This window comes from Tursiops truncatus, chromosome X, assembly GCF_011762595.2.
Source record: "Tursiops truncatus isolate mTurTru1 chromosome X, mTurTru1.mat.Y, whole genome shotgun sequence".
NCBI lineage: Eukaryota > Metazoa > Chordata > Mammalia > Artiodactyla > Delphinidae > Tursiops > Tursiops truncatus.
In genome coordinates, this window is record NC_047055.1 from 77776483 (window position 1) to 77803457 (window position 26975).

General features: G+C 42.5%; 1 protein-coding gene and 1 pseudogene across 4 annotated transcripts in view; one reads left to right on the plus strand and one right to left on the minus strand.

Annotated features, from left to right (window-relative positions):
- Nucleotides 1-26975, plus strand: part of EDA (ectodysplasin A) — a 386114-nt gene that overhangs the window by 355115 nt on the left and 4024 nt on the right. Inside the window, exons 3-7 of one of the 4 annotated variants that reach the window (XM_033849543.2) lie at nt 14512-14535; nt 20041-20220; nt 21208-21242; nt 22168-22219; nt 25073-25203. In XM_033849543.2, coding sequence (XP_033705434.1) covers nt 14512-14535; nt 20041-20220; nt 21208-21242; nt 22168-22219; nt 25073-25203 — 422 coding nt within the window. The remainder of the gene's footprint in view (nt 1-14511; nt 14536-20040; nt 20221-21207; nt 21243-22167; nt 22220-25072; nt 25204-26975) is intronic. The other 3 variants (XM_033849544.2, XM_033849545.2, XM_033849546.2) reach the window with 3 other exon arrangements.
- Nucleotides 836-1578, minus strand: LOC101323973 (general transcription factor IIF subunit 2 pseudogene; annotated as a pseudogene).

Consider the following 26975-nt stretch of genomic DNA (forward strand, 5'->3'; position numbering starts at 1 on the left):
AATGCTGCAGAGGGTGTGGAGAAAAGAGAGCCCTCTTCCACTGTTGGTCGGAATGTAAACTGATACAGCCACTATGGAGAACAGTATGGAGGTTCCTTAAAAAACTAATAATAGAACTGTCATACAGCCCAGCAATCCCACTACTGGGCATATACCCAGAGAAAACCATAATTCAAAAAGGCACATGCACCCCAATGTTCATTGCAGCACTATTTACAATAGCCAGGTCGTGGAAGCAACCTAAATGCCCATCGACAGATGAATGGATAAAGAAGATGTGGTACATATATACAATGGAATATTACTCAGCCATACAAAGGAACGAAATTGGGTCATTTGTAGAGACATGGATGCATCTAGAGACTCTCTTACAGAGTGAAGTAAGTCAGAAAGAGAAAAACAAATATCGTATATTAACGCATATATGTGGAACCTAGAAAATGGTACAGATGAACCGGTTTCCAGAGCAGAAATTGAGACACAGTAGTAGAGAAAAAACACATGGACACCAAGGGGGGAAAGCAGCATGGGGTGAGGGTGGCAGTTGATGAATTGGGAGATTGGGTTTGACGTGTATACACTGAGGTGTATAAAATGGATGACTAATAAGAACCTGCTGTATAAAAAAAATAAAATTTAATTTAAAAAATAATAAAATTTCATTTCAACTGTTAAAAAGAAAAAGAAGTATTGTTTTAAAAATTTACCTAGAGAAATTAAAGTACCATTCATTTTCCCCCTGTAACAGATGGTGCTCAAGGATTCACGTATCAAGGCCATTTGCTTATCTCATCACACTTTAGTTGTTCTGTTAGCAGGCAGGCTTTGAATGTGCTTAATCATTCTTTTCTCCTCCTTGATAATGTCTGTACTCTGGCTTCAGCTCTCATGTGTTTTTGTGGAGCCCTTTTACATTTTGAATACCAATTTCTTTTAAGATTTCCTTCAGGTACGACACAGGCTGTTTTGTGATGTCCACCAAGTCCTTAAGATTATAATATTGATGTTTCTCAAAAGCTGAAAACAGCATGTCTAAAATGTGTTATCAGCTCGAGCTCGTTTTCCATCTTTCTTTTTCCTTTCATATTCAATATTGTACTGATGATTAACAACAGGTTTGTAATTGGTTGTCACAGCTTTGTTCAGTTGCTGTAATAGCCTTACAGGTTTGGAAGATTCTTCTATTTGTAATCTCTTTAATCTCATGTACTTTTCACTGGCAGTGGGTCAACATTCAACTCTTTGTACCACTATTCCTTCCAGTGAAAGCTTATCCGATGAGCTCTTATTAGACACTGTTAATGCCTGTCCCCCAACACTTTGCAAGACAAATATATGTACTCTAGGAGCACTGCCTGAAGCTGATTTTCCGCCAATATCATGAATATTTGCAAGGGCCTCATTCAAAGTAAATGACACCTCCATCCTTCCTTGATTTTTGGCAATCCACAGTTTCCCAACTTCACCTCTTCCAGGACCTTTAGCCCATTGCTGTGACAAATATTTAGGAACCTTCACCAGCCACACTCTGGTGTTCTGTTTGGCGCCGGTCAGGCTGAGTTCCCCTCTTTCCTCCATGGGTCTGTCACCAACGGAGGCGTGCAGGCCACAGCAGCGGCCCCAGGAGCTGGGGGGCTACGGGGCAAGGGACCAGAGCACAGGGCAAGCCCTGGCCGGGAGCTGATTGTGAAGAGCCGGGGTCCACCTGCTCAGATGCTGGGAGCCCGGGGGCCTTCTAGGAATTTTAGAGTTTTCTGTTTTACATTGAGTTCTGTGATCCATTTTGAGTTTATTTTTGTGGAAGTTATAAGGACAGTGTCTAGATTCTTTTTTGCATGGGCATGTCCACTTGTTCCAACACCATTTGTCGAAAAAACTATTCTTTCTCCATTAGATTGCCTTTGCTCCTTTGTCAAAAATCAGTTGACTATATTTGTTTGGGTCTATTTCTGGGCTCCCTATTCTGGTCCATTAATCTATATGTCTATTATTCCACCAATACCACACTATCTTGGTTGCCATAGCTTTATGCTAAATTTTGAATCAACTTTGTTCTTATTCTTCAATATTGTGTTAAATATTGTGAGTCTTTTTCCTTTCCATATAAAATATAGAATCAGAGGTTTTTGTATCCACAAAATAACTTGCTGGGAGTTTTACTTGGGGTTACATTGAGTCTATAGATCAAGTTAAAAAGAAATGACATTTAACAATACTGAGTCTTCCTATCCATGAACACAGAATATCATTCCATTTATTTAGGCTTTTATTTCTTTCATCAGAGTTTTCCTCATATAGATCTTGTACATATTCTGTTTGATTTATGCATAAATATTTCTCCTTTTTTTGGTGCTAAAGTGTTTTTTTTTAATTTCAAATTCCAGTCATTCGTTGTTAGTATAGGAAAATAATTGACTTTTGTATATTGGGCTTGTATCTCACAGCCTTATTATATTTGCTTATTAGTTCCAGGAGCTTTTTGGTCAACACTCTGGTATTTTTCACATAGAAAATCATGTCATCTGCAAACAAAGACAGTTTTATTTCTTTCTTCCCAATCTGTATGCCTTTTCTTTTCTTGTCTTACCTTATTGCCTTAGCTAGGAGCTCCAGTGTGATGTTGAATTAGAGTGGTGAGAGAGGACATCCTTGCCTTGTTCTCAGTCTTAGGGCAAAGTCATCTAGTTTCTCAGCATAAGTATGATATTAACTATAGATATTTTTGTTGATTTTTTTATCAAGTTGATGAATTTCCCCTCTATTCCTAATTTGATGAGAGCTATTATCATGAATGGATCTTGGATTCTGTCAAATGATTTTTCTGCATCTATTGATACAATCATATCATTTTTCTTCTTAAGCCTGTTGCTCTATGATGGATTAAGTTAATTTATTTTTGAATATTGAATCAGCCTTGTGCACCAGGAATAAATTCCACTTGGTCGCGGTGTATAATTCTTTTAACATTGTTGAATTTGACTTGCTAATATTTTGTTGAGGGTTTTTGCAACTATTTTCAATGAGATGTTGGTCTGTAGTTTTCCTTTCTTATAATGTCTTTGGCTTTGGCATTAGGGTACTGCTAGTTTCATGGAATGAGTGAGGAAGTGTTCCATCTGCTTCTGTTTTCTGCAAGAGGTTGTAGAGAATTGGTATAATTTCTTCCCTAAATGTTTGGTAAAATTCACCAGTGAAACCATCTGGGCCTGGTACTTTCTATTTTAGAAGGTTATTAACTGTTGATTCAATTTCTTTATAGGCCTATTCAGATTATATAGTCAATTTCTTTAATATATAAACAAGTTATCCTTTACATATTATATATACAGATTATATATTTCTTCTTATATGAGTTTTGATAGATTGTATCTTTCACATAATTAGCCAATTTCATCTAAGTTATCAAATTTGTGGGCAGATTTGTTTTATTCATAATATTATTTTATTATCCTTTTAATGTACATGAGATCAGTAGTAATGGCCCTTCTTTTATTTCTGATATTAGTAATCTGTGTCTTCTCACTCCCTTTCTTGGTTAGCCTGGGTAAGGGTTTATCAATTTTATTCATCTTTTCAAAGAACCAGCTTTTCGTTTCATTGATTTTTTTTCTATTGCTTTCCTGTTTTCAATTTCAATTATATTTGCTCTGATTCTAATTGTTTCTTCTCTTGGGCTTACTATGAATTTAATTTGCTCTTCTTTTTCTAGTTTCCTGAAGTGGAAGCTTAGATTAAATATGTTCCAAAATCATTTAGATCTTTTTCCTGTTGTAATATATATGATTTTCCAGCTACTTTCTGTTATTGATTTCTATTTTAATTCCATTGTAATGTGAGTATATAGTTTGTATGATACCTATGCTTTTAAATTTGCTAAGGTATGTTTTATGACACATAATGTTTATCTTAGTGAATGTTCCATGTGAACTTGAGAAGACTGTATATCCTGCTATTGTTGGATGAAGTATTTTATAAATGTCAATTAGATCTAGTTGATTGATGGTGCTATTCAGCTCAATATATCCTTACTGATTTTATGCCTGCTGGATATTTCAATTACTGATTCAGGGATGTTGAAGTCTCTATAATAGTGGGTTCATCAGATTTTGCCTCAATTTTGTGACACTCTGTTGTTAGCCACATACACATTAAAGGATCTTATGTCTTGGAGAATTGACACCTCTATCACTATATAATGCCTCTCTTCCTTCCTGATCATTTTCCTTCCTCTGAAGTCAGCTTTGTCTGAAATTAGCTTGCTTTTGATTAGTGTTAGCATGGTATATCTTTCACCATTCCTTTACTTTTAATCTACCTTTATCTTTATATTTAAAGTGTGTTTCTTACAGATAACATATAGTTGGTTATTGCTTTTTTATCCACTCTGGCAGTTTCTGTCTTTTAATTGGTGTATTTATACCATTCACATTTAAAGTGATTATTGATATAGTTGGATTAATATCTACTATATTTGTAACTGTTTTCTATTCATTGTCCATTTCTTTGTTTCTTTTTCTGTCTTCCACTCTTTCTGCCTTCTCTGGTTTTAATCAAGCATTTTATATGATTCCATTTTCTTTCCTCTCTTATATCAGTTATACTTTTAAAAATTTTTAGTGGTTGCCCTAGAGTTTGAAATACACATTTATGACTTATTCAACTTTGCTTTCAAATAACATTATACTACTTCAGAGGTAGTGCAAGTACCTTATAGCAGAGTATTCCCAATTCCTCCCCCCATCCCTTATAGCATTGCTGTCATTTGTTTTACTTATCCATAAGCTATAATCACTGAATACATCTTTGCTATTATTATTTTAAGTAAACTATTATCTATTAAATCAATTAAGAATAAGTAAAATAAAAGATTTGATTTTACTTTCATGAATTCCTTCTCTAATGCTCGTCCTTTCTTTATGTAGATCCAAGTTTCTGACCTATATCATTTTCCTTTTCTGAAGAACTTCTTTTAACATTTTTTATAAGGCAGGTCTCCTGGCAACAAATTCAATCAATTTTTGTTTGTCTGAGAAAGTCTTTATTTCAACTTCATTTTTGAAGAATAATTTTGCTGGATACAGAATCCTAGCTTGGTGTTTTTTTCTTTTAACACTTTAAATATTTCACTGCGCCCTCTTCTTGCTTGAATGTTTTCTGAAGAGAAACCAATGTAATTTTTATCCTTTTACCCCCCTCTAGCTTCTTTAAAGATTGTCTCTTTGTCTTTGATTTTCTGCAGTTTGCATATGATATGCCTAGGGGTCAACTTTTTGGTATTTGTCCTACTTGATATTCTCTGAGCTTCCTGTATCTGAAGTTTGGTGTCTGTCATTACTTTTAGAAAACTCTTATTTGATATTACTTCAGATATTTCCTTTGTTCCTTCCTCTCTTTCTTCTTCTGGTATTCCCATTACGTGTATATAACCTCATTTGTAATTGTACCACAATCTTTGGACATTCTGTTCCATCTTTTTCATTCTTTTTTTTCAATCTTTGCATTTCATGTATAAAGTTTCTGTTGACATCTTCAAGCTCACTAATTCTTTACCATCAAAGGCATTCTTTTATAGTGCGTTGGGTTTTTTTTGATAGCCAACTTTTTATCTTTTAATTCAATGTATTTAAACTTTAAAAAAGTTCACCCATTTCTCCCACCCCCCAACCCTCACCTCTGGCAGCCACCAGTCTGTTCTCTGTATCTATGAGCTTGGTTTGTTTGTTTGTTTATCTATCTACCTTTTTAAATTCTGCATATAAGAGAGATCATACACATGGTATTTGACTTTCTCTGTCTGACTTATTTCACTTAGAATAATGCCCTCAAGGTCCATCTATGTTGTTGTAACTGACAAGATTCCATTCTTTTTTATGGCTGAGTAATATTCCATTGTGTATGTTATACCACATCTTCTTTATCCATTCATCTATTGATGGGCATTTAGGTTGTTTCCACATCTTGGCTATCATCAGTAATGCTCCAATGAACATGGGTGTGTGTGTGTGTGTGTATATAAATATATATATATATATATATATATGTTAGTGTTTTCTTTTTCTTCAGATAAATAGCCAGGAGTGGAATTGCTGGATTAATTGGTAGTTCTATTTTTAATCTCTTGAGGGACCTCCATACTCTTTTCCATGGTGGCTGCACCAATTTATATTCCCATCAACAGTGCACAAATGTTCCCTTTTCTCCACATCCTCGCCAACACCTGTTATTTCTTGTCTTTTTGATAATAGCCATTCTAACAAGTGTGAGGTGGTATTTCATTGTGGTTTTGATTTACATTTCCCTGATGATAAATGATGTAAAGCATCTTTTCATGCACTGCTTGGCCATCTGGATGTCTTTGGAAAAAAATGTCTATTCAGATGTCCTGCCCATTTTTAAATTGGGTTGTTTGGGTATTTTGCCATTGAGTTGGATGAGTTCTTCATATATTTTGGATGTTAGCCCTTATCAAATATATGACTTGAAAATATTTTCTCCCATTCAATAGGCTGCCTTTTCATTTTGTTGATGGTTTCCTTTGCTGTGTAGCAGCTTTTTAGTTTGATGTAGTCCCACTTGTTTATTTTTGCTTTTGTTTCATTTTCTTTTGGTGTCAGATTCAAAAAATTGTCACCAAGACTTATGTCAAGTAGCTTACTACCTATGTTTTCTTCTAGGAGTTTTATGGTTTCAGGCTTTCAAGTCTTTAATCCATTTTGAATTAATTTTTGTGTATGATGTAAGATAGTGCTCTGGTTTCATTCTTTTGCATGTGATTGTTCAATTATACCAACACTATTTATTGAAGAGACTATCCTTTTCCCATTGCATATTCTTGGCTCCATTGTCATAAATTAATTGACCACATATGTGTGGGTTTATTTCTAGGCTCTCTATTCTGTTCCACTGAGCTATGTGTCCATTGTTATGCAATACCATACTGTTTTAATTACTATAATTTTGCAATATAGTTTGAAATCAGGGAGTACGATGCCTCCAGCTTTTTTCTTCTTTCTCAACATTGCTTTGGCTATTTGGAGTCTTTTATGGTTCCATACAAATTTTGAGGTTGCTTGTCCTATTTCTGTGGAAAAAATGCCATTGAAATTGTGATAAGGATTGCACTGAATCTTATATTTCTTTGGGCGGTATGGACATTTTAACAATATTAATTCTTCCAATCCATGAGCATGGAATCTCTTTCCATTTATTTGTGTCTTCATTTTCTTTCATTAATGTCTTTTAGTTTTCAATATACAGGTCTTTCACCTCCTTGGGTTTGTTTGTTTATTTTTGTGGTATGCGGCCTTCTCACTGTTGCAGCCTCTCCCGTTTTGGAGCACAGGCTCCAGATGCACAGCCCCAGCGGCCATGGCTCACGGGCCCAGCCGCTCTGCGGCACGTGGGATCCTCCCGGGCCGGGGCACGAACCCACGTCCCCTGCATCGGCAGGCGGACTCTCAACCACTGCGCCACCAGGGAAGCCCTCCTTGGGTTTTTTTAAATGAAAAAATACTTTATTGCTGAAAAATGCTAACCACCATCTGAGCCTTCTGAGTGAGTCACCACCTCCTTGTTTTAACTTATTTTTAGGTATTTTATTCTTTTTAGTGCAATTTTAAATGGAATTGTTTTCTAAATTTCTCTTTCTGATAGTTCATTATTAGTGTATAGAAACAGAAGTGATTTTTGTGTATTGATTTTTGTATCCCGCAACTTTATTAGCTCTAAGAGTTTTTTGATGGACTCTTCAGGGTTTTCTATATATAATATCATATCATGTACAAATAGTGATAGTGCTGCTTCTTCCTTTCCAATTTGGATGCCTTTTATTTATTTATTTATTTTGCCTAATTACTGTGGCTAGGACTTCCAATACTGTGTTGAATAAAAGTAGCAAGAGTGGGCATCCTTGTCTTTTTCCTGATTTTAGAGGAAAAGCTTCCAGCTTTTCACCATTGAGTATGAAGTTAGCTGTGGACTTGTCAGCTAACTTGTCAGCTAATATGGCCTTTATTAAGTTGAGGTAACACACTTTTTGAGAGTTTTATCATGAATGGATGTTGAATTTTGTCAAAATTTTTTTCTTCATCTATTGAGATGATCATATGGTTTTTATTGCTCATTTTGGTAATGTGGCATATCACATTGACTGACTTGCAAATGTTGAATCATCCTTGCATTCCTGGAATAATTCTCACTTGATCATAGTGTATATGATCTTTTTAATGTATTGTTGCCTGGTTTCCTATTATTTTGTTGAGGACTTTTGCATCTATGTTCATAAGGAATATTGTCTTGTTTTTTTTTTTCTTATGACATCCTCATGTGACTTGGATATCAGGGTAATGCTTGCCTCGTAAAATGAGTTTGGGAGAGTTCCTTCCTCTTCAAATTTTTGGAAGAGTTTGAGAAGGATAGCTATTAATTCAATTATCTTTGAATGTTTGGTAGAATTCACCAGTTAAGCCTTCTTTTCCTGGACTTTTGTTTGTTGGGAGGTTTTTGATTACTAATTTAATTTCCTTCTAGTAATCGGTCTGTTCAGATTTTCTATTTTATCATTATTCAGTCTTAATACATTGTATGTTTCTAGGAATTCACTCATTTCTTCTAGGTTGTCCAAATTGTTGGCACGTAATTGTAGTCTCTTAAGATCCTTTTGTGTTTCTGAGGTATCAGCTGTAATATCTCCTCTTTCATTTCTGAGTCTGGTTCTGATGCTTGGTTTATCTCTCCAGACTGTATTTCTAGCCTTTTAATATGCCTTGTAATTTTTGGCTGAAAACTAGACATGATATACTGGGTAAAAGTAACTGAGGTAGGTAGGCCAGTAATGTAAGGTTTTATGCTCATCTAAGAGTTAAGCTGTGTTTACTGTTTGCTGTAAATGTGGTGTCAGAGGCTAAAATTGTCTCCATAGTTCTTGTCTTAGTCTCTTCATGTGGTCTTTGGATGTCCCTGGAAACTTCTTAAGTAGGGTCTGAGACTTGCAGTGTTTTTGTTTGTTTGTTTTTGTTTGTTTAACATCTTTAATGGAGTATAATTGCTTTATAATGGTGTGTTAGTTTCTGCTTTATAACAAAGTGAATCAGCTATATATATACATATGTCCCCATATCTCCTCCCTCTTGCGTTTCCCTCCCATCCTCCCTATCCCACCCCTCTAGGTGGTCACAAATCACTGAACTAATCTCCCTGTGCTATTCGGCTGCTTCCCACTAGCTATCTGTTTTACATTTGTTAGTGTATATATGTCCATGCCACTCTCTCACTTCATCCCAACTTACCCTTACCCCTCCCCGTGTCCTCAAGTCCATTCTCTCTACATTTGCGTCTTTATTCCAGTCCTGCCCCTAGGTTCTTCAGAACCTTTTTTTTTCTTTTTTTGGATTCCATATACATGTGTTAGCATACGGTATTTGTTTTTCTCTTTCTGACTTACTTCACTCTGTATGACAGACTCTAGGTCCATCCACCTCACTACAAATAACTCAATTTAGTTTCTTTTTATGGCTGAGTAATATTCCATTGTATATATGTGCCACCTCTTCTTTATCCATTCATCTGTTGATGGACACTTAAGTTGATTTCATGTCCTGGCTATTGTAAATAAAGCTCTGGCAGTGTTTTTAGCTGTAATGCCGTTATACAGGAGTGCTGTTAATGTGGTGATAAAGTGTGGGTAGAATGGAAGCATTCATGAGTCTTATGATTAATTCTCAATCTTTTAGTGTGCCTGAGTTGGGTATTTCCTATCCCCCAGGTCAGTTCAGCTCTGGTAAAACCCCAGTCAGTTAGGCTCTGATAAAAGTTTTCCTTGAGGGCAGGCCTTGTTAAAGAGAATAGAGAGGTCGGGATATATTTCAAAATGGCTGCTTTTCCTCTCCCCTTACTAGAAGGACAAGAGAATTTTTCTCCCATCTTCACTGTGAGAACCTGGTAGCGCTCTTGAAGGTAAAATGCATGAACGTGTGGAGAACCCCCTAAGGCTGGGCCCACTGGGGATTTTTAGCCCTTGAGCTAGTCCACACTGAGCATCTAGCAATTTGTCAATTACAGTTTTAAAGTCTTCTTACTGATACTGGCTTCAGCTTCAGGCTTCTTCACCCAGTCTGCTATGAGTCTCCATATCCACCGGTCTGTCTCTCCATATTACAGAACAGCAGTTTGCCTTGTGACCTCAGTTCTCTGATGGATCTAAGAAGTGATTTTAAGTTTGCTCAGCTTTTTTCTTATTGTGAGTATGGGAGTGATGGCTTTCAAGCGCTTGACACGTGAAGCCAGAAATTGGAAGTATATACATTTATTTTTTAATTTTCAAAACACATCTAGAAAAACATGAATCTTTCTGAAGTTTCAGCTTACCTGAAAATATTTACAGGCTGTGTGGCTTTGTGCAATTTAATCCATCTCTTCATCTATAAAATAAGCATAATAATAACTACTTTGCTGGATTGTTTAAGACCTAAATGAGATATGTAAAGCATCTAGCAAAGTGCATGGCTCATATATATTCAATAAATGTTAGCTTTAGTTATGGTGTCATTTATCTTCATCAGAACCCTAGGCTTGAATAGAGACAAAGTGTACAAAGTATTCCCTAATTTAGAAGATGAAGAATCAGAAGAAAATGGCCCACTTGCCTTATTGTCAGTTTGTGACTGAGTCAGGACCAGACTCAGGCTAGGACTGCTGCTGGCTTCCATGGCCCTGATGCTATTACAAGACCCCTTTTCTTAATATCAGATCGCAAACAGCCTGGCCACATAGATCAAAACCTGTCAGATCTCAAATTTACTACTATAAAAGCAGTCCCAGGGACTGCACATCTGTCCCACCCTGATGTATTTGTGGGGTTTGCCTGCAGAAAGCATGATGATTACAAATAGAGGGTATTAGAATGATAGAAAAATGTAGCCTGTTACCACGGAAACAGACATGTGACAGTGGTAGTGCCCTGAGTAGGTATGAAAAAGGTTCTGAAGCATATAGAGAAAATAAATCAATATATCTAAAATGTTATAGAACTCAGCAGATGTTACTGCTTTTGCTCTGGTCAAGATGCTCATATCTAATATGGGAGAGTTCTAGCTCCCTGATATTTTCTCTCTAGAAGACGGGAAACCACAATGGCCTCAAACAAAAGAAATGAGAATGGCGGATATAGAACCAGGGCTTAGGGGACCATGCTGAAACTCATAAGAATTATTTACTGGCCATGGTGGTTTTCCATCTTCTAGAGAGAAAATACCAGGGAGCTAGAATTCCTATACTGCTGAGATGATGTACTCACTAGCCCCTATGAGAAGTGCGATACAATTTAAGGATAATCTTGTCCATATTTTTTCATCCTCATTTTTTTCTGAGGGATATGCCAAATGTCCACTGAATAGATGGAAGCTCCCTGGGAGCCCTTCTGTGACACAAGAAGAAGTGGAAGATAGGGCTTTGAGCCCCTGTTATTCTCAGCACTCTTCATGGCATGGCCATTTTGGAAAATAAAGATAAAAATTTTAGTTAGCTCCTTGCCTCCCGCTGTATACCAAATCTATACCAGATTAATTAAAGATTTAAATATGAAAAATGAAATCATGAAAGAACTAGAAAAAAATATAAAGAACTACCTATATAATGCTGTTGTATCCAAATTTAAAATGATAATGTAGAAATGTAGCTATTGACATAGAAGAAAGTTATCAAACAACATTTTTATTTGATCACATTTTGTAAAAATACATATTTATATGCATAGGAAATTTCTAGATATGCAGAAAATGTTAATAGTGGTTATTTGTGAGTAGTTTTTTTAAGCTATTTTTTTCCTTTTTGCTCCCCTTTTCTATGTATGTAGGTGTGCATGCATTTAAGTATGTATAATGAGTAGTATTTCTGGTATAAAAATAATAAAAGTTAACAAAATTTTTTTAACATCTTTATTGCAGTATAATTGCTTTACAATGGTGTGTTAGTTTCTGCTGTATAACAAAGTAAGTCAGCTATACGTATACATATATCCCCATATCCCTTCCCTCTGCATCTCCCTCCCACCCTCCCTATCCCACCCTTCTAGGTGGTCACAAAGCACCAAGCTGATCTCCCTGTGCTATGCGGCTGCTTCCCACTAGCTATCTATTTTACATTTGGTAGTGTATATATGTCCATGCCACTCTCTCACTTCATCCCAGCTTACCCTTTCCCCTCCCCGTGTCCTCAAGTCCATTATCTACGTTTGCGTTTTTATTCCTGTCCTGCCCCTAGGTTCATCAGAACCATTTTCTGTTTAGACTCCATATATATGTGTTAGCATACGGCATTTGTTTTTCTCTTTCTGACTTACTTCACTCTGTATGACAGACTCTAGGTCCATCCATCTCATAAAAGTTAACGAAAAATGTTTAACTTCCCTTTCCCTCTTTTCCCTTGTAGATATAGGTCAAACTTCCCTTGTAGATATAGGTCAGACTTCCTCCAGGAATTTATTTTTCCTCAACTAGCCAGTATAATTCCTTAAGTCTCCCCCCTTTAGTACTTTCCTATTCAACTGTAAGTTCTCTGAGGATAGAGTTGTGTTTCATTATTTACTGTGCCTTCCCTAGGTGTGCTCAATAAGGACTAGGTGCATGGTGATCGTCTGATTTCCTCAAAGCCTGCTTTGAAGTCTGATGTAATAGTACTTACCCTTTAACCAGCTGAAATGGTCAGCAACTTGGCCAGGGCTAACACAATCTGTCTGTGAGGCCAGTGGCTGCAATGGCTGTCATCTCACTGCTTTCCCAGGCTGAGGTGGCTGACTGGTTGGCTGGTAGCTGGTTGATGGGGTTATAGGCCTTTCTGTGTAAATCCTTCCCCAGACAGCTTTCTGGTTCAAGGAGGTGGCCCTTCTCAGGCTGTCTCTTAGTCAGTAGTATCTGTGTAGCTGTGCTTCCTTGCCAGAACCTCTGTGTACATTCTCAGGAGCTCTCAGTGTTGTTAAAAACATACAAGATCGGCAGTAAAGAAAGAAGACCAAGAACTGGGAGGAGAGAAAGAGAGAAAAAAATGAGGATAAAAGAGTGGAGGATCATGACCTTAAGTGCAGCAGGTTGCTTAACCCAACCATAAACATCCCCTGCGCATAATAATACCTACTGTTGCACGTGAAATTACTTTGCCAGGGAAGTCTACACAGACATTGGTTTTCGAGGGACCTGTGCAAGCTCTGATGGCCACGCTGGCAGCCCTCCAAGTTAGAGACTTTACTGACTTCTGATTGAAGTCTGCTCAGACAGAATCTTTGATAGAGCCTGCTCTTATAGGTAAAGACCATTCCAAGCTTGTTGCAAGAATAAAATGAGATGATAAATGGAAATAGATTTTTTAGTCTATAAAAGAGTATACAGGGGCTTCCCTGGTGGCGCAGTGGTTGAGAGTCTGCCTGCTGATGCAGAGAACACGGGTTCGTGCCCCGATCCGGGAAGATCCCACATGCCGCGGAGCGGCTGGGCCCGTGAGCCATGGCCGCTTGGGCCTGCGCGTCCGGAGCCTGTGCTCCGCAACGGGTGAGGCCACAACAGTGAGAGGCCCGCATACCGCAAAAAAAACAGTATACAAATGCTGGTCTTTTTGTGAGCTCCTGAGGGCACTGACAGGGGTTTATTATTGTCCAGTAGGGTCTTCATGGGAGTTTGGAACAGATTTTTAAATATGTGCGCCTAAAGAAAATCAAATCCACCTACAGAATGAAGTGAATTGAGTCCCCAGTAGGGAAAAACATGCCTGCATGTCTGGGAGACACCTAAATTGTGTATGTCTGAGGAGTGATTGTTACCTAACTATATGAGAAAAGCCTTGGGTTTTCTGAGTGCCCTCAATTGATTAGAAATGTTTTCTTTAGAAGTAATTCCCCAGAAAATGCTTGTGATTTCATTGTCAATGAAACTGTTGGCACTTCTTTTAAAGTGTCTGTTAACTTATGTTAAATTACAGTGGGAATGCATGTGGCCCCCAGATGAATGTATTATGGTTGCACTGTTTTAATAACTAACGATTTGAATAACGATAAGGAAGTGACTAAAAAGTAAACTGCCGCTGCTCTGCTCCTTCCATGAAAATGACCCTTTTCTCCTTCCAGCTTCAACACATGAGACTTCACATCACTTCCTGACCTGAATGCGTGACTCTTCAATCTCAGGACTTGCATAATTAATGGAATGCCGTCCTAAGGTTGTTGAGTTCTGCATTTCTGGGCATTTCATCTTTATGGCGAAGTACCCATTCCCTCACTCCAAAGACTAAGCCTGAAATATTTTTCTTCCTAGGGAAGAATCTTCCTTGTAACTTTATTGTTACAACAGTCAGAGACAGATTGGGGAGGTTTGATAGTTGGGCGATACCTTGCCAATAACCTGACCCTTAGCATGGGGCTCCCTCAAATTTGCAGTGTCTTGGGGATTCCTCCTGTGACTGTCTTGAAGAATAAACACTTTATGTTAATTTCCAGTGACTTAGTTTTCCATTTTCTCTTTTTAACAGGTCCAGTTAAAAACAAGAAAAAGGGTAAGTCAAGCTCCTGATTTTGTAAAATTGCTGTCATGTCTTTTCTAAAATTAGAAGAAAAAATCAAGGGAGAAGGATTTTTATATTCGTTCAATGCTGGATGTCCATTATTTTACTCAATCATGTGTGATCTTCTTGAGTATTGTAGCTTCCAAGGAATAAGAAATATATATCATTTTTCAGTGATGATCCATGAAAGATAGAATTGCTTCCTAGCAACATGTGAAAGTTGTTTTTGCTTTTCTTCCTTGTTCCCTCTTCCATACAATTCATTTTACATCTCTTTCCTTCATTCTTCCTTACTCTTTCCCCTGCCCTTCTCCTTTCTCCTTTTTTCCCCCTCCTTTATCAAATCAGTGGCCAGGTATGAATGAAGTCCTGAGACTGCTTGTAGGGACTAGGTATACTACCTCTTGAGAGATGTCAGTACCCTATTTTTTGGCCTAAAAGCTATCCCTCTCCTATTTCTCAGAGAGTCAGGGAAGGTATTTCTTGCTCTGGGGTTTCAATATCATTTTCTCTGTGATGGAAAAACCTCAGCTGTAGTAGTACCCTGATCATTTAGTCTTTTCCAAGAATCTCCTAGTTGAGTGGATCCATTGTGCCACTGTTGGGTCTGTAAGTCTCCAGTGTACTTGCAATGGGAATGGCCCACGAGTTTGTACAAGTGCTTGCCTGCCTGAAGAGGAGAAACCAAAGACAGAACAGGTTCCAAAAGACAGGACCAGGGAATGTGGTCCACTCCTTAGGACTAAAAGAACCAACCACGAAACGAGTATTTTAAGTACCTATTTTTTTCTGTGTTCTGACCTGGGAGGAAAATAGAGTGAAATTCATGAGTTTTCATTAAAATGCTCTAAGCGAAATGATTCTGTCTGTTAACATTTCCGGAGCTTTACAGAGTAGATTATCAATCCCAGACTAGGCCCGAAAGACTGGCTTCAGCTGCCTCCTGCCACTTCTCTGAGTACTAGGGTACTCTGGTGGCTTGAGATGCCGTGGACCACATGGGAAACCTGTGTCCCTGTTGTAAAGAAGCTGAAGAATGGCCTGGCCCCTAAGGACCTGAGCTGAGCAAAATTGGAAAATAGCCAGAGAACTGGAGTCAGTGAGGAAACCTTTCTTTGTGGAGCCTGGGCATTCACCAAGCTATTCTGTCTTTTAAGAAAGTAAATGTGACTTTTTTAAAAAATAAATTTATTTATTTATTTTTGGCTGTGTTGGGTCTTTGTTGCTGCGCACGGGCTTTCTCTAGTTGCAGCGAGTGGGGGCTACTCTTCGTTGCGGTGCACGGGTTTCTCATTGCGGTGGCTTCTCTTGTTGCAGAGCATGGGCTCTAGGCACGCGGGCTTCAGTAGTTGTGGCTTGCAGGATCTAGAGCGCAGGCTCAGTAGTTGTGGCACACGGGGCTTAGTTGCTCCGCGGCATGTGGGAACTTCCCGGACCAGGGTTCGAAGCCATGTCCCCTGCATTGCCAGGCGGATTCTTAAACACTGCGCCACCAGGGAAGCCCAAATTTGACTTTCAAGTGTGTAGTTTTCTGTTCTTATCACATCCCTTTAAGACAGAAATTTTAACAAACCTAGAAAGCTCCCCTGGCCTGGACAAGGACACTCTCTGCTCCTAGCACAAGCCCAGGGATGACTTCCTTTATTTCTTGCTTTTTTTTAATAAATTTATTTATTTATTTATTTATTTATTTATTTATTTATTTATTTCTGGCTGCATTGGGTCTTCGTTGCTGCACGCAGGCTTTCTCTAATTGCAGCGAGCGGGGGCTATTCTTCGTTGCAGTGCGTGTACCTCTTATTGCAGTGGCTTCTCTTGTTGCAGAGCATGGGCTCTAGGCATGCGGGCTTCAGTAGCTGTGACACGCAGGCTTCAGTAGTTGTGGTGCACTGGCTTAGTTGCTCCATGGCATGTGGGATCTTCCCGGACCAGGGATCGAACCTGTGTCCCTTGCACTGGCAGGTGGATTCTTAACCACTGCACCACCAGGGAAGTCCCCTTCCTTTCTTTCTTAATAGGTAGACTTGAGAGCACTTTCTAATGACAGCTACTAAGTTTTTTTTTCCACTCACTCATTCACTAGACAGTGAATAAGCATCTTGTAATTGTCAGGAAGAGAGATACAGAGATGAAGAAAAATGGTTACTGCCCTCCAAAATCTCCCGGTATAGTTGGAGTCATGGAAACACACACAAATAATTGAAGTACAGTATTTTAAAAAGTGCAATTATAGAAGCATGAGCTTCCCATGCTTGGTCCCACATCTCAGAGAAAACATTATCTAACCTAGACTTTGAAGGATGAGGCAAAAAGAAGGGGAAGAATATTCCAGCAAAGAAAACTACATACTGAAATCTCTCAGAGGCATGAAAGAACATGTCATGTCTGGGGGAACAGCAAGTAGGCTAGTGATTTACCCAAATATAGGGCATGTGTGTGGTGGGGAGCAGCACCCATTTGAAGTGTCATCCAAGGGGTGAGCACCGAGAGAACACACTTGCTGGTGGTAATGGAAGGCAGCTTTCTAGGCGAGAAGCTCTGAAATTACAAACTCAAGAGATCCCAGTGCCTCTGGTAGTGACTTGGATCACTGCCCAGCACTGCTACCTTGTATGTGGGCCACTATTGGGAAGAGAATGCACATAGGCTTTAAACATTTGCCTTGGCTGAAAGCGATTTAGAAGCCATTTAATACTGATTTCCATGGACACAGTGAATAGACACATGCCTGAAGAGGTAATTGAGTTGTTCATTTAATTTCCATCCTTTAATGGAATTTTCCCCCTCCCATAACTTTCTCTCCCTCTCTCTCTCTCTCTCTCTCCCTCCCCCCCCATCTCTTGCTTTTAGTTCATTCTTTCAACAATTTGAGCTTCACTAAAAGAACGCGTGTATTCTTGCATCTAAGACTACACAGGGTAACTTGATAAGTACAAAAGTCTCTGGGCTTTTGTATCGTGGGGTACTCTGTTAGAGTAAGGAAATCCAGAGAAGGAATACAGTCCTCTAAAGTCATCTTCTTGGTCCAGGGGCCATTTTGTACATGCTCCTCTGTGGGCCAACTTTCTGTAAGGATGCAAGGATGACAAGCACAGTTACTTAAACCTGGTTGCAGAGGAGCAAAGAGGACCAGCTGCAGAACTAGATCCCAGCAGGAGCTTGTTCTCAGATGCCTTCTAGCATTTTCATAAGTGAACATTCTCTGTTTACACTGCAACCATTATTCACTTTCACTGCAGGAGTTTCTGGCTCTAATTCTTCCAAAATTACATTAACAATCACAGGAGACTCACAATCTTGACACTAAAGTTCACACTACCCACAGAAGCCCCTCTAGCTCAAAAATCACTGTTAGGCCTGGACATTCTGGGACAGAGGACAGCCTACTATGCACCATCCCCTGTGTCTGTGCCACTCAGAGAAGAATGAGAGAGAAGCAGACTTTATAACCAGGCTAGGGAAGTTTCCTGACTGCCAGGGGTACGCCAATCCTCCTTATGGAACCTCAGTCTTGGGAGGAAACTTAGAGAAATCATTGAGGCCAAGCTCCTTGTTTTACCAATGGAGAAACTAAGGCTCAAGGAGAGGAAGGGATTTACCCGAAGTATACATCCGTGGCAGAGCTGAGGCTTACAGCCTTATCTCCTGACTACAGATTCCTTGTTCTCTCCACTACACTAGCCGGAATTGAAACTTGGGCGCTGAATAAGCCTGACTTGGAAGCTGCCCAAATCTGAAGGGAGATGGCTTTCCTGTTCGGCATCTTAAAATTTGCTAGATCTCGAAACTGGGCAGATTCAGTCTTCTGCTGCTAAGTGCAGGGAAAACGCTAAGACTCCTGTCTCTCCGTGAGAGAGAAGCTCTATGGACCTTCCTTACTTTCCTCCCTGGGGAAGGGGCCCCGCAATGACCCTGTTGTTTCATTGCAAATGCAGATGTGGTTAGACATGGACAAGTGACCTCTTGAGTGGCATTGCCATGAGGACTGGGTTTCTTGAGCACGCGGCATTCTTCTTAAAAGAGGACCTGATAAATCAGAACAGGATTCTCCTCCCTGAGAGCCCAGGGAGCCAGGAGGCAGAGTCAGGAAGGAGGTATTTAAATGAGACTTGACAGGGTTATATTTAAAAAGGAAGAAAGAATCACAGGTGAAGACACCATGATGGAGTCTGGGGAAAGGCTCCCATTCCTGAGACTTCCACAAGATTGTGAAAAAGCGGGGAAGGGAGGAAGCAGTCACCCACCTGTGACCACCTGCAGTGCTTGAATTGGACTGCATGGAGCAGAGGAGGTTAAACAGGAGGAACTGGAGGGTTTGGTTCAAAACCACAGTTATGACTCTGTTAACATAGCTACATTCTGGCGGGGATGTGGGAAGGACTGGAATATGGAATAAGAAGGCTGAGACTGCTCTGAAAGGATAGCGAGGAGGAAACGGGGAGGATCTGGTGGCTTGATTAATAATACATTCAAGAATAGGGCCTCTGAGAAAAGACTTTGGGAAGCCAGATTATTTAGCCTATAAAAATAGAGGTTGATAGATGACTTAATGTCTTTGAGCACATGAGGGTTATTGTGTGCATGATGGTAGCTATTCTTCTCTATCTATACAAACAATAGAATAAGAGCTTAAACTGCCACAGGAGGAATTTCAGTTCAATATACAGAAGAACTTCCTAACAGTGAGGGGGTAATAAACATTGGAACATGTTACCAAGGGAGTTTGAAGAATTTCCTTTCCCAGAGATCTTTAAAACTAGGGTTTAGAGGGGTCAGCTGAGAAAGCAAAAACCTGCCTGCTGCTTCCTCCTCAGCTCAGCTCTGTGCTCTCCACTGCCCCTTCTTTCCTTATGGTGCTCTCTGTCTCTCTCTCACTCTCTCTCTCTCTCCCCCCCTTCCCTCCCTCGCCCTCCCCTCCCCCACCTCTCATCTCCCAGACTCCTTCCAATCCCACATTCCCACCTCCATCCCAAGCCCAAGTCCCTGTACATCCCGACTCCTATAGGAAACCTTCCTGGAGCCAATATTCTTCCTAAGGTCAGGCCTGGACAATAAATGTGAAAGCCACACTCTTCAACAATAGCCCAGTTCTCAATTCTAAAAAGTGACCCATAGGTCTAGCCACTTGGCAATTCTGATCCTTTGGACTTAGCCGAACTGTAACCTCCTTTTTGAAGCCTTCCCTGACCTCTCCAGCATTTTGTCCCTACCACTAATGCAGCACTTCTATCGTGTGACTGTGTCTGTTTCCCCACTAGACTGAGCTCCTTGAGGGCCATTATATCTTCAAACCCAACCTGTAAATGATTATTCATGAAACAGGGTAGGGAGTGTGTGTGTGTGTGTGTGTGTGTGTGACGTATGATAAAAGTATCCACCTCTTTAAGAGCAGGAACTCCCAGAGGGCCGACTTTGTGTCATTAGAAGGCTGAGGAACTCCTGACAGTACATTCTCAGTCAATAACTACAAATGTAATACCTAATCTTGTCTTTCAGGAAAGAAGGCAGGACCTCCTGGGCCCAATGGCCCCCCAGGACCTCCAGGACCTCCAGGACCCCAAGGACCCCCAGGGATTCCAGGGATTCCTGGAATTCCAGGAACAACTGTTATGGGACCACCTGGCCCTCCAGGTCCTCCTGGTCCTCAAGGACCCCCTGGTCTCCAGGGACCTTCTGGTGAGTTCTTCCATCTCTCCACCCTCCTAGGCTCCTTAAAAGTTCTCTAATAGAGCAAGAGTGGGTGATCCCAAGAGCATTTTCAAATGGTGGTGTACACTGGTGTGCACTATATCCTTCCCCCCACCACATTGCCCATTTGAAGAGCATTTAATCTCTTTGCATCTTTCCCTTTGGGCCCAGAAGGGCATCCAAAAGATATAGATCCAGATCCAAACCTGCCTAATTGAAGTTGACAGGAGTCAGACTACCTGGGCTTAGGTCAGTTGTTATTTCCTTCTCCTATTCCCCTCTTGTATCTTGGGGCTTTACAGAAATGGAGTCTTTACGGCTGATTTCTCTGGGTCTTTACTGCCACAAGACTCAGATTTTTTGACTCATAGTTCAAACAGGGCTAATCCGTGTCACCGTGGCCCCAAGAGATGCAGTTAGGGTTTTTTTTCCCATCCAATCTTTCCACAAATATTAATTGAGCACTTTCTATGTGCAAGAGATATATTGATAAGTGGTCCCTGTTCTCGTGGAATTTATGTCCTACAGGAGGAGAGAGACAAGTAAAGAAGCAAGGTATTTACAAATGGCAATGCGCTCTGTGAAGGAAATTAATAGAAAGGGAGCAAAAGGTTAAAGAAGCGAGCACCGTCGTCTCGGGGTCACGTGGTGGCAGGAAAACACTCTTCTCTGTCTCCATAGGTGCTCGGTGGTACTTCCCTTAGACCAGCGTTGGTGAGAGGCCAGTTTCCCTGCTGGTTGCTAGGCCCACTGAAGATGCAGGTCGGGAGCAAGTAAGAGAAGGAAGGAGTGTCCTCTCCTACCCCAGTGCCCTGCATCACACCCTGACTCTCCCTCCATTTCTGAGCCCTGGAAAATAACACTCAGACAGGGCTTCACTTACAGGGAGCAAAAGCTCAGTGCCACTGGCTGCCTAGGTGAGGAGTAAAGGAAGTAGAAAGAGACGCCCTCTGACTGGCCTGTCCTATTTTGCAGGTGCTGCTGATAAAGCTGGAACTCGAGAAAACCAGGTTGGCTGGGAATTGCTCTCTTGCTGGAGAGGAGGGAAGACCACAGGCTAGAGCCACCCTTGAGTTTGCTCCCTATTCAATTTGCTGAGGCTTTATCTTGTGAGGAGACCCTGGAGGTTCTGAGGTTCTTCATTCACAGCCTCCTCCATCTCTATGAATAGAAAAGCTTTGCCCCAGGGCCTGCCTTTAGCAAGGGAACTGAGTCTTGTCATGGCCATTTTTCCCCATTCCCCAGGAGACAGAGGGTCACCATTGCCAAACCCAATAGTCAGCTGCCAGTCAGGCCTATTCACCTGGATCTCTGCCTCCCCGGCCACCCCAGACACCTTGTCGGCCCTCAGACCACCTGACATCAGCAGCTTAGAAGTTTAAGAGTATGTCCTTGAAAATCAGCCAACCAGCTCTGGGTCAAGCCCAGCCTAGACTTCTGCCTTCACGGCCTGAAGGACTCCTCCCTAGTCTCTGAGCTTCCTGATCCGTCTATACTGGCAGGTTCCGCCGCCTCGCCTTGTCTCATCTCAGCCTCCCTCACTACAGCTGTTTGGTCACGGCGATCAATCTACACAGTTGCACGGTGCTTGACGGCTTGCAGGGCATTTTATATTCATCACCTCAGTTGATCTTCAGACATCCCTGTGAGAGAGGTCAGACAGAGATTCTCATGATCCCCATTTCACAGTTAGCGAAATGAGGCTCAGAGGCATAACATTTGGCCGAGGTCACACAGCTATGAAGTGGCAGAGCTACAAAATCATATTACCCTCTAGTAGAAATGTGGCCACTCGCATCCCAAGAAAGGGGAGAGGGATCAGAATTGGGATACAAATGAAGACTAGAAACCAGAGGTGGAATCCTGGCAACTGGTGGCTGAGCAAGCAGCCATTTCTCACAGTGACTACTCTCTCTGTCCTTCTTATCCTCCCAGCCAGCCGTGGTGCATCTACAGGGCCAAGGGTCAGCAATCCAAGTCAAGAATGGTAAGAGTCAAAGTAGGCTCTCTCCCTAAGGAGAGTTTCTCCTCCCCTTACCCCCAGCCTTGTTCCTCCCAGGCCCCTGAGGTACCCTTGACATTAGGGGCCATTCTCTACTCCATTTTGCCCTCTGCTGGCTGTCCTGAGTAATTGCTTGCCCTAAGGTTGCTACAAATTGCATTTAGAATCGCTGATGAGGAAGCTGAAAGGGACTTGAGACATTGTCTAAACCAGGGATTCTTGCGAGGTGGAGGCTGAATCAGAGTCACCCTTGGGGATATGTGTAGTTTTATCACCATTTTCACAATACAAATTAGAGAAAGTAGAACGACATAAAATCGAATCTTCTTGTCTGATGGGTCTACACAGAAAATGGGTGGAGGAGGCATTTCTCTCAGGGAAGTGGGGGGCATGTTGAGATGCTAGTGTCTATGAAAAAGGGGGGTGGATTTCAGGAGGTTAGAAACCCTAATTTAGTGTAATCCCTGCATTTAAAAGGTGGGGAAACAGAGTGCCAGACAAATTGGACAACACCATACTAAATCTACTGCCTTATATCTGTATGGTACTTTAGAGTTTTCAACATACTTTCTTTGTCTTTGATTTGATTTGATCCTCACGACAAAGGTAGGCATTAGCTCCTTTTTACAGAGACAGAAACTGAAGCTCAGAGAAGTTAATTAACTGGCCCAAGGTTTCCGTTAAGTGTAGGAGCTGGGATTCAAAACCACATCTGTTTGACTCTCTCCACCGCACTATGCCACTTCAGAGATGTGTGTGTATACTCCACTGAATGATTAGCTTCATTTTCTTCCTCAAAGAGACATGAACGTTCATTAAAGAACGGCGCTTTGAAATAATGTCCGGTCCCCAGGGTGCACAAAGCCTAAAATGCGTGAACCCCCAGGAGCCTCGGGAAGCAGCAAGCCAGCCAAGATGCCAGACGCTTACTGGGAGGGGCTGTGAGTACAGAAACAGTAAATGAAGGTTCAGAAACCTGCTGCATGGGGACAGCTTCTAAGAGCCCAGTCAGTCCTGAACTGGCTGTGCTCTGCTTCCTTAATGATCGGGCTTGGCTACATCCTGGAGTGCCACCAGAATGCCTGACTCAATCACCTCAGAAATATAAGTAGGAACAGAATGGCACCAAAACCTAAGCAGTCCTGCTGGGACCAAGTACCTTGGGCCCCAAGGCCCTGGATGGGCCATGATCACCATCTGTCCAGAGAAGGGTGAGACAGGCAGGAAATAGATTTGTTTGGGTGTCTCGATGGGTGGCCTCAATGTTATGCCAGAAGCTACTGATTTTGCTCCCACCACATAACAAGACTGGTTCCAACCCTTCTGGGCCAATCCCTAGTAGTATATGCTGATCTTTAGTTCCAACAGAAGCAAGAGTGAGAGCATCAGGGCTTCCCTGGTGGCTCAGTGATTAAAAATCCACCTGCCAATGCAGGGGACACGGGTTCGAGCCCTGGTCCGGGAAGATCCCACATGCTGTGGAGCAACTAAGCCCGTGCGCCACAACTGCTGAAGCCTGTGTGCCTAGAGCCTGTGCTCCGCAACAAGAGAAGCCACCGCAATGAGAAGCCCACGCACCGCAACACAAAAAAGTGTAGCCCCCGCTCGCCGCAACTAGAGAAAGCTCGCGTGCAGCAACAAAGACCCAACACAGCCAAAACTAAATAAATTAAAATTTAAAATAAAGAGTGAGGGCATCAGGGGTAGCAAGATACCATGCAGAGCGGTCCTCCGTGAGGGGCAGAGCCAGGGCATCTCCTCCAAACTCCTATCCCATCTGCTTATCACCTTAAGGGAAGACGGGCACCTTTTCTAGAAGGCCAGTTTCCTTACACCTCAGAAAGGCAGACCTCCTGAGACTAGCCAAGGATGGACTTTCAAAACATATTTTCTTGAATGAAGAATGGATGATTTTGAGGCTAGAAGGCTCCTTAGGCCTGGACTCCCTCCTCTTGAGGTGGGAAGGAACATCCCCCTTGCTGCAGGATGGAAAGGGAAGCTTTTCCTCCTCCCTCACATGCCAGCCCCCACCGTCCAGCCAAGGTGGAGTGACTGACCCTCCACCCCATATGGTGTATTACTGAGAGACATGCTTTGCTGGGGTGCCTCAGTGCCCAGACACCCTCTCCATCCCTTTGGTTGGTTCTAGTGCTGCGTTGCGGTCTATCCCTCACTCTCGTAAGGATCCCTCTCCCCTACCGGGCTTTATTACTGGTGGTCACTTGCTCCGGCTGCCATGAAGTCTGACTCACACCTGATCCCTAAGGTTCTCCGGGTAGACAGTTCCTTGGGCTGAGTGGTTTCCTGGGGGCCCAGCGAGGCTTTCCAGAAAGGAGTGGGTGTGGAGGTACTATAGAAAGGAATCTCTTAAGGACAAGGAGAAAACCCATGAACCTATAAGACAGGAGAGGGATTCAGGAGCTATAGCTGGTGAGATGAAATGGAATAATAAGACCTAGCCTGCCCCTCAGTGTCTGGATTTTGCCTGTGCAGGCCCCAGAACAACAAAGAAAATAGGGCAGCGTGCCCGCCCTCTTCTTACCTCCCCCCCAATTCCAGCTAGAAGATGTTGGTTAAATATCGTTCCAGACAGAGGGGTCAGGAAAGGAGAGAAGAAGAAGGACAGGCAGACCCCACGGGCCTGAGGCAGGCCTAGCTGCCACTTTACAAACAGACTGCTTTCTCTGCTTCCAGATGCTGTTCTTAAAGCTTGGCATCCTGGGCTATCCAGGTTGTATTGGGATGGGGCTGGGGGTTGTGTATGGCTTGATATTTCTTGTGTTTATTGCCCAGATAGTTCTGACATGTACTGAGTGACTGCCCTTCTCTCATACTGAGATCTTTCAGGTGGAGTGCTCAATGATTGGTCTCGGATCACCATGAACCCCAAGGTGTTTAAGCTACACCCCCGCAGTGGGGAGTTGGAGGTACTGGTGGACGGCACCTACTTCATCTATAGTCAGGTAGAAGTGAGTACGGTCTCAGGCCTAACTCTTCTTATATCCAGAATGCAGATCTCGTGCAGGCCACAGGGGGGCACTGTGGAGCCAGCCCAGCCCAGCCAATGGCTAACGTCCTGCTTTGGCGGGGGAGGGAGGGGAGCGGGCAGGGCGCACTGGGAGGGAGTTGAAAAGAGGGAGGAAAGAGAGAGGGGGCTGTCTGGGGTTTTTTCCTAGCCAGATATGACTGAAAAACTGAAAAGAGGCCCATCCCACGCCCTGCCATGTGATTCCCTCCTACGGAGCCCCAGGCCCTAGTTTCCCCACTGAGTTGTTTGGTTCTACTGCCAAACTTGAACTCTGCCTTAGTATATATTCTTTGCAAGTCAGTTCCAGGGCTGCTGAGGACCCCTTCCTCCCACACTACTGGCTTTATAATGAAGACTGAGAGTGCCCCTCCGGACCTTCTCTCCACCTCAAAAAGATTTCTGTCTTTCCTTCTTCTTTCTCCCATTTGTTTCTCTACCTTTCTGCTTCTCTGTCATTCTTGCCTTCCCCCTGCTGTCGTTCTCCAAGCCCTTTTCGCCCTCTGTTTTTGTCCTCGTCCTGGCCCAGGGCCCACTCGCCAGGTCAACCAATGCCCATCCACTTCCACCCCTGTTGTTTGTCTCCAATGGGGTGGCTCCTCAGAGCGAGCGGTGGGCGAGCCTTGAGGCCGGGGCTTCTGAGGGGCGGGCAGCAAGCAGGTGGATGGACAGAAGGACGCTGGAGCCGGCAGAAGGGTCTCCCAGGAGAGTGGCCGGAGAAGGTGGGTTCACGAGCATTTGCTGAGCCTACTGAGCATCTTGGCACAGCTTGGGTCCTGACCCAAGAAACTGTATGGCGTCTGAATACACTGCAGCCTCCTGAACAGGCTGTGGTGGGAACAGCCTTCCACAAAGTGAGTTAGGGCAACAGATGAGTGTCCCAGTCCCCAGGGGTATGATCCCAACGTCCTAAGTGCCATTTGGTGGGGGTGGGGATCAAAGCTGGGAGTGGGGTGTGAAGGATAAGGGTAGTGAAGAAGAGAAAAATTAATTTTCTGGGCCTGGTATAGAACTGGGAGTGGCCTCAGGCCTTGTACCCCACGCAAACTGGGAAAATGCCCTGGACATCATGCCACTGAACACAGCTTAGCACTTCCTTCTGGCCACGAAGTTAGTTTTGCCCTTCCACATTCTTTATCTCATTTGTGATGGATAGTTCTCCATCCCTCTGCATCTGTTTCCTCAATCATCAGACGAGAGCGCCAAGGGGCACTGGGAGAATCAGTGAGAGAAATTCAGCCGCAGGGGAGCAGGGTGTAAGCGGAGAGAACTGAAGAACTCGCAGATTGTTCCTGTGCCCTCTCTGGGGAATCAGTAACTGCTAAGTTTATCTACAAATGGTCCCTGGGGCTGGAAATTGGAAATTGATTCGCCTTCGTTTGTGTCTGTAGCACTGATCCAGCACCTAATGTGTGCCGAGAACTGTGCTGGAGGGCAGGGGGCAGGGAGGGGGCGCTGGGGGAGGTAAAGGGGTGAATGAGGCATGGTTCTGGCTCTTGCAGAGTCTCCCACCCGTGTGCTGTTGAAAGAGGTTTGCTTAACCCCCTGAGCCCAGTGGAGGGGAGGCAGGACAGCGAATAAGCCTGTCGCCCCGCCCGTCCTGCTGGCCGGCTAGCGTGCCTTCAAGAGGTGCAGTGGCAGCTCGCGTGAGCAGGTCGCGTCTGCTGGTCACCGGGGAGGGCCCACCCTCTCCTTCCGCTCGCCCCCAATCCCTTC